We start from the raw sequence: 11602 nt of genomic DNA on the forward strand, positions 1-11602 counted from the left end.
AGGATTTATAGTGAAAAACTTTGTTTTTACGGGATAATTTTTTTTCTAATTGCTTATGCCTCAAAAGTACAGAAAATGGCTATTATTCCCCACAAACTTTGCTTTTGTGACCAGGACAGTGATATTTTGAAATTGACCTATTTTCAATGATAAAACGTGGTGTGCATTTGTGTCATTCCTTCATGTAAAGTCCTGGTCACAAAAGCAAAGTTTGTGGGGAATAATAAGAGCCATTTTCTGTACTTTTGAGGCATAAGAAATTAGGAAATAACACTTACTACCCAGGAACAAAAATTGTCTTACATAGTGAATGTAAAGGCCGTTGGGACAATGAAGGCCTCCCCATGCCAGACTAATCAAGGCAGTTGTTTGACCATACTTGACCATACTGGTCAGTGTGTGTTGGTGAAGGAGATGCCCAGGATCAGTTCAGATACCATTCGCCACCGACGTTATCCACAGTCGGGAATTGAACTCACATCGCCCGGTTCACTGAGAAGGGCGCTATCAATTGCACTACCGGTCCACCCCGTTTTAACTCTTATGCTTCTCATATTTAAGAAGAGCTGATATACCACAGCCTTCACGCAACAACCCTATTTAACGTGGATATGTGTTACTAAGTAGACAAAATGTACGGGCCTTGCAGCGCATGTTGAGTTCACTTTACACATCAATACCACCGAGTCGTTTGAGTCAACGTGTTTTATTATAAAACACAGAATCAATTCCTGTACATGAATGCAAAATGGATGGAACAATCCATTCAAAGTAGTAAACAACACTGCTTGCACCATTTGAGTTTACATTTTATAAAGAATTTAAGAACCAATCTCTGAACCGTTAAAAACGCACATGTCAAGTGCAGCACGAGTGCGAAAGAAGTTCAACGTACACACGTCGACCAAGCAAATAACATGGCGATAAAAAGCTGGTACACATGTATTTCAAACATGGGCACGTCGTAATATTGCCTCTTCCAAAACCTGCTGCTATAAAAACAAGTAAAAACAACCTCACCCTCGGAACTGTTACAGCCATGGTCCGTTTCAGACACCATATCACATTCTGCAAGTTTGCGTAATATCGCTGTGCAATGAACCCTCCATGGGAGGGTGAGCAGTGCTCTATATTTAATGCAAAATGGGATGCTGTCTGCCTCCTTGAGCGCACTTGGTTTGACTGTCAATTCCAGAGGTTTTGAAGACAGTGCTTAATGCTTAGTGCCTCCGGATGCCACGTCATATTACACCACTGCTCATCACGTATCGTATATACTGCATATGCACACACAGCGCGATGATAGAAGTTGGCAGCTTGGAGATGCATGCAGACTTGTGTGCAAGACATCCATCCAAACGTGCTAAATGGCAGTCCACAAATGAGTTTCCGACGTTTATATACAGACTGAGTGTCATGCCTTGTTATGCATGTGGGTTTTATCACGGTACTGTGGTTTAGTCCCACACGTAACAGTACTCAGTCTAGAACTGGCCATACGTCACAATCCAGGACCTTCCTGAATAAGTATCCTGAGACTCAGGCTTTGCTGGACAAACAAACATTCCATTCATTTAGCTAAAGAACAAGTCGCCAGCCTCTTCAACCCCCACATCAGGCACCGTCTGGTCGTCGTTCCTGGCCCGCGCATAGCCTGCATTCACACTCGGGTTCACGGACATAGTTCTGGAATTCGTGGCGGTGTCCGTGGCTGAGCCTGCGTCGCCAACTCTCAGCCACGGGTGCTGCAGGGCATCCCGCGCCGTGGCCCTCTCGGACGGCTCGTGCCGCAGCAGGCCCCCGATGAGGCAGCGTGCCGCCGGCGAAAGCCACTCGGGGAGCGCGTAGCGGCCGTGGCGGATCTTGCGGAAGAGGGCCGAGGGTGCCGGGTCGTGGAACGGGTAGCGGCCCACGAGCATGGCGTACAGCGCGACACCCAGCCCCCACACGTCGGCGGCACGGCCAGAGTACGGCACGGGCCGGGGAGCGCCGGCGGATGCGGACGGCGACGACCGCAGCAACTCGGGGCTCACGTAAGCCGGGCACGCGCGACGGTCGGTCAGAGAGTCGTCCGTGCCCTGCAGCAGCAGCGCGTCCTCCAGGCCGTCCAGCACCAGCTCCGTCCTGCAGCGGGGACATCCATTATTGCAACTTTCATTGTTCTGCAAATGCTCCACTGTTGTAGAAATAAGTTAGGGAAAATCATAAATATGTGTTCGATATGTAATGGATTCCAATGTGGGTTTGTCTGGAAGTACTGAAATAGCAGTGTGGAAATCGATGGGTAGTAGTCGAGGCAATAAGCGTTTGAATATTTGCCAATAGTCTTCTTTGCTCTGGTTTGTATTGCCAAATTTTGGTCAATCCTCTGATCACTTTGCCTAGTTTTAATAGGATAAAGCTCTTATAGAAGCTCAACTTTACACTACAGTTTAGTCAAAACAAATATAGAGTATTAAAAATGGGTTTGGACAACTTTAACACTGTCCGTAACTTTTTAGAGGTTTTAACCTATTACACGTTGACTTCAACATTTCCCCCAAGTTTCTGCGATCAATAACAAGCACGAGTTCAAGTAATGAGTCATGTTTGCAAATGAGCGCGTGAGTTCACGTTTTATTTTAATGTTTTAATAATTTCAAGGTATTATTTCAAACTTAGAACAAGGGTGTGTGCGTAACGTAGTGCCTCTAGGCTATGAATGCGCCTATGTAAGTGAACGTGTCAAATTACAGCTAAAGCTGTAATTTTCGCAATTTGTCCACGATCAAAGGTGTTTAGTCAAAGTCAGAAATTACCAACATTATTGAGCTTAGCAAGAAGCATACAGGGTAAAGGACCAGAAGCGTTGCACTATCTCCAGCCCTGTGCCACCTCACGTACCGGGCCCAGCTCCGGCTCATCGAGGATTAGGGGGGCGTAGTAGCGCAGTTGTTCGGGTGGACAACCAGAGCCGTAATATACTGCTAAGGAAAATTAATTTGGGTGGGCCAAATGGATATATGGCGGCTTTGGCATGCACTGTCTAGACAACCTGCCAGGCAAACTGCCCTCACTCCAACTCGCTTTCCAAAAGCCAAGAAACTTTGACCCTTGTACACATGACTCACAGCACATGGCATGAGCACACATGACATGGTCCCATCCTCCCTAGGTATTGTGACAACGAGAACAGAAAAAAACGCAAATTGCTGTAAACATTAACTACATGTATTCACCACCATCATCATGTTTGGTATCTGGGATATTGTCTGGTTCGTTGGTAGACCACTTATCTCCAAGCATTTAAAGGAAAATTAACTGCTTAAACAGCAACATTAATTGAGTCTAATTCACTAATTGGGAGCAGATTTGAAGCATTTGAATTCTAATTTCTATTTGGTTGTTTTGCTCTGATTTATATTCCTTTCATTCTGTGTATTTGTCTTGGCATTGCTGCTCTTGTCATATCGGTAACCCAGGTCACCTCTGCAAATGAGAAACTTTCCTCGTCTCCCTTGAGAGTTCCACAACCTGGTTAAACAAAACCAACTTGAAACCCCAAATGCACCCCATAGTTAATCCAGCCGTGCCACCTGTCCTGCACGCACCTTTCGGGGTCCCTGAAGACGAAGCGACGCAGCTTGAGGTCACGGAGCACCAGGCCCCGCTCGTGACAGCGCGCCACCGCCTCCGCCATGTGGCGGAAGAGTCGTGCCGCCTCGGGCTCCGGCAGGCGGCCCCGCTCCCGCACCAGCGCGTGCGCGTCGCTGTGCACGTGCGCGTGCAGCGCGTACGTGCGCCGAGAGCCCACGAGCAGCTCCACGGGCGAGGACACGAGCTCGTGCGGGCACACGCGGCGGTACGCCTCCAGCAGCGTCGGCCAGCGGGCTGCGTCCACCACCTGCACAAGACACAGGCCACGGGGAGTGGCGTCGTCATTGGTGTTATTGTGGACGCGAACACCTCCATCGGCACAATCATCGTCATTATTGTTATGATGATCACGATCATCTCAACAGTTACGATCATCACCATGATTTTTTTACTGGCAAATGAGGTTCCAATGGTGTAAATGCTTACCCCGAGCTCTCATATTCTGATGGTGCATTGTCTTTGAGTTGTGCGCCTTTTGGCGTCATCTGGTCCAACCCATGTGAGACTAGGCTCTAAGGAAAGCTGTCTCGGGTGTGGAACAATCAACTTCAAAGACAGTGCACATTATCAGAGTTGTGTTTTTTGTTTGCATTATGACCGCAGGTATTGTGGTCTATGTAAACATGACTCCTTGTAAAAAAGGTGTCAGTTTTGTTGCCAGATAGAAGGATAAAAAACCAATTATCATCACCATGATTGTTCTTGTTTTCACGATCACCATTTTTGTGATTACCATCAATGCCATCAACATCACCATTACTATCGTCACTATTGTCACTATCACCAGCAATGTCATGATCATCATTTTGATGATAATAATGTCAAGCACATATCAACGAAAGCCTCAATGAGCTTTAAAACTGTTTCAGGAAGGTAGTGAATTGAGGATATATCGATGAGATCTACAAATCCATGCCTCAAAAGCACTTAATTGATCGCTGATGTGCACTATCAATTCTCGCCATCATCATCACTCGTTATATTCATCATCAATAAAACAGTAAGTAGTAAAACATTGCCCCTCTTGGATATTAAACTTGAGACTGAGTGATGTTGCTTTTAAATAAATAAAAACTCTTACTAACTTATTTTCATTTTCACGACCGTTTAAATGATTGTCATCAATAATATCAAATTAAGAACTAGCTAAACAACTCAAGTGAGACTTGAAAATGAGTCTTGAGTGAAGGGTATTTCTGGTTGAAGGATATAACGATCACCCCTCTTCCAAATCATTTTATCGTTTATACCACCAATCGACACAACAAATTATAAACACGCATTCGTGTAAATATATTGTCTAGGCTGAATGATTAGATCCTGACGAAACTCTGCACTCCGCCTACCCAACTACCTACCCCGCTAGCAAATGTCTACCCCCTCTCCTCACAGGGTGAAATGTATGCAAGTGTAATATAATACTATAGTTTATGTTCGAGAAAAACCCGACTACATTGTGGTCGGCTCCGTCGAGTACACGCTCTGCAGTGCAACGCAGACTTTGTTGATTCGCTACAAAAACTGGCCCCGTGTGTTGCCTCGCCCATTCCGTGAGTCGCGTAACCCTGTTGCAATATTGTCTGGGTTAGTGAGGGCGTCAATAGTTTTACATTATCGTGTCCACTTGGACCATCTGAGTCCCATGTTTTCGTATAACCGCAGATATATGAATAAAGTTCCGTACAGTACTGCACTTACGATTATTCTTTCCCATAATTACTTCAATACTAAGAATGCTGCAGGGTTATTTCAGAGAATGAAGCAATATATTTGCAAGGTATAAAAATTCCTACAAAATTTCCAATATTTTTTACTCGAGTTAAAGAGTAACCCAAGACTGGTAATTATTGCTTCCTTAACAGTATAATTCACGTGTACATTTTTTTGTGCCACGGATTTTTTTCGTGGCAAAATATACACGTTCGTCTCAAGAGGAGGAACAACAACACACTGGATCAGATAACATACACAAGTTACAGACGTTACACAAGTCCATGGCTGATAAGAAAATAATTGGGCTTGGGCAGGCAACATTGGCAATAGCCGGTGGTCGATATTAACCGTGGGAGTGGAGCCAAATCAACACGCCCGAAACGACTCCACCCCGCCCACCCCGTCTCAAATACGAAGCGATTAAATCAGCTTGTGTGCAAGAATCAAATGTATTACATCGATTTGCTTTGAAGAAGAGGCATTGGACGAAATGTTGCCTACAGTATTATGTATTTGTTTTCCTGTGTAAGGCAGTGCTATTGACGAATGTGTTTGGAGTGTGTTGTTGTGCGAGATGCTGAGACACCCACTAACAACGCAGCAGCAGCAGCAGCACCAAATAGTTTTAGGCCGACGTGTTGCAGTATTGTTGCATCACGAGGTTGTTGTGAGCTGACAAGAGCTCGGGGGAGATATTCATACAGCAGTGAATACATTAAGGCTGATGATGGTGGTGGTGGCGATTTCATGGAGTGTTTACAACGTGGGTTTTTTTTCAAGTCGTTCAGCACAAAAGTCACCAGGCATCAAAACAGATCGTGTCCATCAAGGGTAAATCATATATTGCTGGTTTCAATAATCAACGTGGAAACTCCCTTACCCGCCCAGCACTGAATCACAAATCATTGTTGCATTGTAAAGGAAGTCAAGAATTGAAGTTGAAAACAACAGGGGATACAATCTATAACCAGATAAAGAGTCAAGTGCATACCATTTTAAATACGTGAAATCAGCTCATGACCTAAATAATTCTTCTATTATCACCAAGATGGGAAATCCACCCGGGCTCAGCACTTGAACTCAGCTTTTCACAGACGTTTTTGATTAAATAAAAACCACCACACAATGCGTGTCCTTTAAAGCTTCCCAGCCACGTCTCAACCCCAGTAGGAATCAGTGGCTCCCCACCACCATCCACGCATCTCTCCTCAAACCCACAACCCACCTGTGCCTCCCCACCACCATCCACGCATCTCTCCTCTCTCAAACCCACAACCCACCTGTAGCTCCCCACCACCATCCACGCATCTCTCCTCTCTCAAACCCACAACCCACCTGTAGCTCCCCACCACCTTCCACGCATCTCTCCTCTCTCAAACCCACAACCCACCTGTGTCTCCCCACCACCACCCACGCATCTCTCCTCTCTCAAACCCACAACCCACCTGTGTCTCCCCAACACCACCCACGCATCTCTTCTCTCTCAAACCCACAACCCACCTGTAGCTCCCCACCACCATCCACGCATCTCTCAAACCCACAACCCACCTGTGTCTCCCCACCACCACCCACGCATCTCTCCTCTCTCAAACCCACAACCCACCTGTGTCTCCCCACCACCATCCACGCATCTCTCAAACCCACAACCCACCTGTGTCTCCCCACCACCACCCACGCATCTCTCCTCTCTCAAACCCACAACCCACCTTGCAGATGAACTCCTTCCCCGTGGCCTCGTGCACCGCTCTGTAGCCTCCCACGTCGAGCGGGGCCACCAGCAGGTACTCGCCCACTCTGGCCGGGCAGTGGCCCCGTGGCTTCACGGCCAAAGCCGGCGGGAGGCCCTCTCGCTCGGGGTGGTGCCGCGGGGTCTGGCCGCAGCTTGTCCGGGCCCTCTTGCCGAGCAGCGAACTCGGCCGGGCCTCCTGGAGACGACGGAGCTCCTCCGTTGGACGAGTCTGAGTCTCTTCCATCGGGGACGGATGGCTCTGAAGGAAATGCGGCGTCGTCTCGACCGGTGCCCGTGTCTATCTGCGCTCCGTGTGATGTCCCTGGCCACCAAAAGAGCCCTCCCCGCCCCCTCTCAACAACAACTTTTGTCAATCTGCGGCTGGGTGGTTTCGCCACGCCAGCGCTCCTACCCTGCCCCCACCCCCCCAATGACCCAACGTGGTGGAGTAATCGTCGAGTTGACCTTCACGACCCCCCGCAGGTCAAACACGGCCCGTGCATCAGCCCGCGACTTTAATTGCGCATTAATTGCGTCCGCAACAGGAGCGAGCTCCAAACTGCTTGGACCAAACGAAGGCACGTGGCATGCACTTACACCGTGTGCCTTGTCTTTTGTATCCTACGTTTAGATTTTCTAAGGCTTCCTTTAAACTTAAACGCCACTCCGAAAGTCGAGGTTTTCTTAATAAGTTAAGCCAGGTGACGTTTGCGAGGAATTGAACTCCGGTTGCACGGCGTTATCCAAGCACAAAAGTCCGAACGATGTTTACCACGAAACCAAGTCTCTTAACTTCGCGACTTAAAAACAACAAACACAATCAGCTGCGACTCCCATCGCCACCACACGCAGCGAGGCTGAGCTGCTGCTGCTGTCTCCTTTGTAGTAACGAGAGCGATGGGAAGGGAGGATCGAGAGATGTGAGCGAGGAGGGAGATGGGGAGGAAGAGGAGAGCGAGGAGGGAGTGTGCGGCATCAGCAGCATCACGCAATCGCCTCTCTCTCTCTCGTTGGCCACATCGTGAAACGCGAGGCGGCGATTGAGTCAGCCCCGTCTCGCCCCCACCCTCGTCCCCCCAACCCACCCCACCCTCTCGCGCCCCCCACCCTCGCCCCCACCCTCTCGCCCCCCCACCCTCGTCCCCCCACCCCACCCCACCCTCTCGCCCCCCCCACCCTCGTCCCCCCACCCCACCCCACCCTCTCGCCCCCCCACCCTCGTCCTCCCCCCACCCTCGCCCCCACCCTCGGCCCCCCCCCGCCCTCTCGCGCCCCCACTCGCCCCCTCCCCCCCTCTCGCGCCCCCACTCGCCCCCTCCCCCCCTCTCGCGCCCCCAACTCGCCCCCCCGCCCTCTCGCGCCCCCCCCGCACCCCCCCCGCACCCCGCCCTCTCGTGCCCCCCCCGCCCACTCGCGCCCCCCCGCCCTAGCGCCCCCCCTCGGGGCGCGCAAAAGGAAAGCAGAACTGGTGCGGCTGTGACGTAAGGAAGGAGGTAAACAGCTGCGTGGACGAGAAGTGACGTAGGATGCTCGCTCGCTCATTCACCCACTCAGACACCCATTCACTCAGACACCCACCCACTCACCCACACACTCACTCACTCAGACACTCACTCAGACACTCACCCACTCACACACTCACTCACTCAGACACCCACTCATTCACTCAGACACCCACTCATTCACTCAGATACTCAGACACTCACTCACTCAGACACTCACTCACTCAGATACCCACTCACTCAGACACCCACTCACACACTCACTCACTCAGACACTCACTCAGACACCCACTCACACACTCACTCACTCAGACACTCACTCAGACACCCACTCACTCAGACACTCACCCACTCACACATTCACTCACTCAGACACCCACTCATTCACTCAGACACCCACTCATTCACTCAGATACTCACTCAGACACTCACTCACTCAGAAACTCACTCAGACACTCACTCAGACAGTCACTCAGACACTCATTCAGACACTCACTCACTCAGACACTCACTCAGACACTCACTCAGACACTCATTCAGACACTCACTCACTCAGACACTTACTCACCCACTCAGATACTCACCCACTCAGACACTCGCTCACCTACTCAGACACTTACTCAGACACTCACTCACTCAGACACTCACTCACTCAGACACTCACTTAGACACTCACTCACTCAGACATTCACTCAGACACTCACTCACTCAGTCACTCACTCAGACACGAATTCAGACACTCACTCACTCAGACACTCACTCACCCACTCAGACACTCACCCACTCAGACACTCACTCAAACACTCACTCAGACACTCACTCACCCACTCAGACACCCACTCAGACACTCATTCACCCAGTCAGACACTCACTCAGACACTCACTCACTCAGACACTCACTCACTCAGACACCCACTCAGACACCCACTCACTCACTCAGACACTCACTCAGACACTCACTCACTCAGACACTCACTCAGACACCCACATACTCAGACACTCACACACTCAGACACTCACTCAGACACCCACTCACTCAGACACTCACTCATTCACTCAGACACCAACTCATTCACTTAGATACTAACTCAGACACTCACTCACTCAGACACTCACTCAGACACTCACTCACTCAGACACTCACTCACTCAGACACTCACTCAGACACCCACTCACTCAGACACTCACCCACGCACACACTCACTCAGACACCCACTCATTCACTCAGACACCCACTCATTCACTCAGATACTCACTCAGACACTCACTCACTCACTCAGACACTCACTCAGACACTCACTCACTCACTCAGACACTCACTCACTCAGACAGTCACTCACTCAGACAGCACTCACTCAGACACTCAGACACTCACTGTCTCACTCAGACACTCACTCACCCACTCAGACACCCACTCAGACACTCAGACACTCACTGTCTCACTCAGACACTCGCTCACTCAGACACTCACTCAGACACACACTGAGATACACTGAGATACTCACTTAGACAAGATCCCCCGTATAGCCTTAACAGACTGTAGGGGCAAGTGCTGTTCGCGAGCACCTATGAAGGCCAGCACGGCACACGAGGGGGTGGGTTGGCCAGCAGCACGCCCGGCCGCCTTTGTCTTCCCAGTGGCGATGCTTACACACCGCCTCAATCTTAAAACGAGGTACTCGTTTTAAGGTTGAGGCGACCTAGGCGAATCCCAGGACCGGTTTGGATAATCGTCACGGGTATCGGCCGTGAGCGTGAATCTTAACTCGGCGGGTTAGTAGCGCAGTGCGCTAATCACTGCGCCACCGCTCCCCACAAGGCACATCAGCCACATGGCCAGCAATCACTTGGCGAGTGTCGTCAGCCGTGGAGGCTGGAACACCTCCAAGGTCATTGTGACTGTGATGCTGAATCCGCGTCCCTTTTATTGAACACAAAGCGCAGTTGAGGCGCGACACTGAACGGCGTAAAATCAGTTCTGTAAACAAGTCAACGCGATACTGTGCAGTTCAACTTTACTGTTGAAACTAGAATCGTAAATGGACATTTACAGGCCGTGTTGTCAAATCACCTGCTGAGTAAGGAGATATCACCGCGCCGTGCGGATCGTGGGGGTTATTTGGCCACACTTTTCCACTCTGTAAGGTGCAGGTCGGTCGAGGTGGAGAAGCAATTTCCCCTGGCACATGCTGCTCACGGCGTATCCCCGAAGCAGCGGATAGCAACGCGTGATGCGTGGTGGTCGCCCATCCAAGCACTATCCAGGCTCATTCAGGATGACTCAGTAAATAAACACATTCCTGCGGAGGGAGCTGGTAGGAACGTTGGGTTGCTCGGTCAATGGCCTGCAGGGTCAACGGCGGCGTGGTGTATTCCGCAAATATGGCCGACTGTGAGGGCGGGCACAAGCCGGCGTGAGTAGGTTAAACGTTGAGTTTTATAAGGGCACCACGGGGTGACCAGCCCCTCCCCTCCCCACCCAGCCCCACCCCTCCCACCCCCCACCCAGACCCTCCCCACCCTCCCCTCTTCACCCAGCCCAGCCCCACCCCTCCCACCCCCCCACCCAGCCCCACCCTCCCCACACAGCCCCTCCCCACCCTCCCCTCCCCACCCAGCCCCTCCCCACCCAGCCCCTCCCCACCCTCCCCTCTCCACCCTGCCCCACCCCTCCCATTTTTGGATGCACGACGGACGGACGGACACAATAATCCCTTGTGGGCTGGTGTAACCAGGGGGTTCCTACCAGTATCAGACTCTGGGCCAACGTTCGTCCAAAGGTTTCCAAACCACCCGTCAAGGTTGACCCAATGTTGGCTTGTTTACTGGGGAGCTTCCGTGATCTGCCGAGATCAGGTTCACTCCGGCTGGTCTGGTGACAGCCGGAGTCTTGGCACTCCTGTACCACCATCACGTTAGACTACAAGATAAACACAACACTCTTCTTCACCCACCATACACACACACGTTCACACGTACTCGTCGTACAATCATACACTCGCACTCATTACGTGATCACAAC

At 50.6% G+C, this 11602-nt stretch overlaps 1 protein-coding gene across 1 annotated transcript; it reads right to left on the minus strand.

Annotated features, from left to right (window-relative positions):
- Positions 1-672: 672 nt before the first annotated feature.
- On the minus strand, positions 673-8070 carry LOC133349253 (tribbles homolog 2-like). Its single transcript, XM_061562597.1, has 3 exons — positions 7056-8070; positions 3591-3883; positions 673-2124 (listed from the first exon to the last, which is right to left on the minus strand). The coding sequence occupies exons 1-3, from the start codon at positions 7320-7322 to the stop codon at positions 1575-1577; spliced, it is 1110 nt and encodes a 369-aa protein (XP_061418581.1). The 5' UTR covers positions 7323-8070; the 3' UTR covers positions 673-1574.
- Positions 8071-11602: the final 3532 nt, after the last annotated feature.

This window comes from Lethenteron reissneri, chromosome 29, assembly GCF_015708825.2.
Source record: "Lethenteron reissneri isolate LAM-NWPU_2019-01 chromosome 29, ASM1570882v1, whole genome shotgun sequence".
NCBI classification, from domain to species: domain Eukaryota; kingdom Metazoa; phylum Chordata; class Hyperoartia; order Petromyzontiformes; family Petromyzontidae; genus Lethenteron; species Lethenteron reissneri.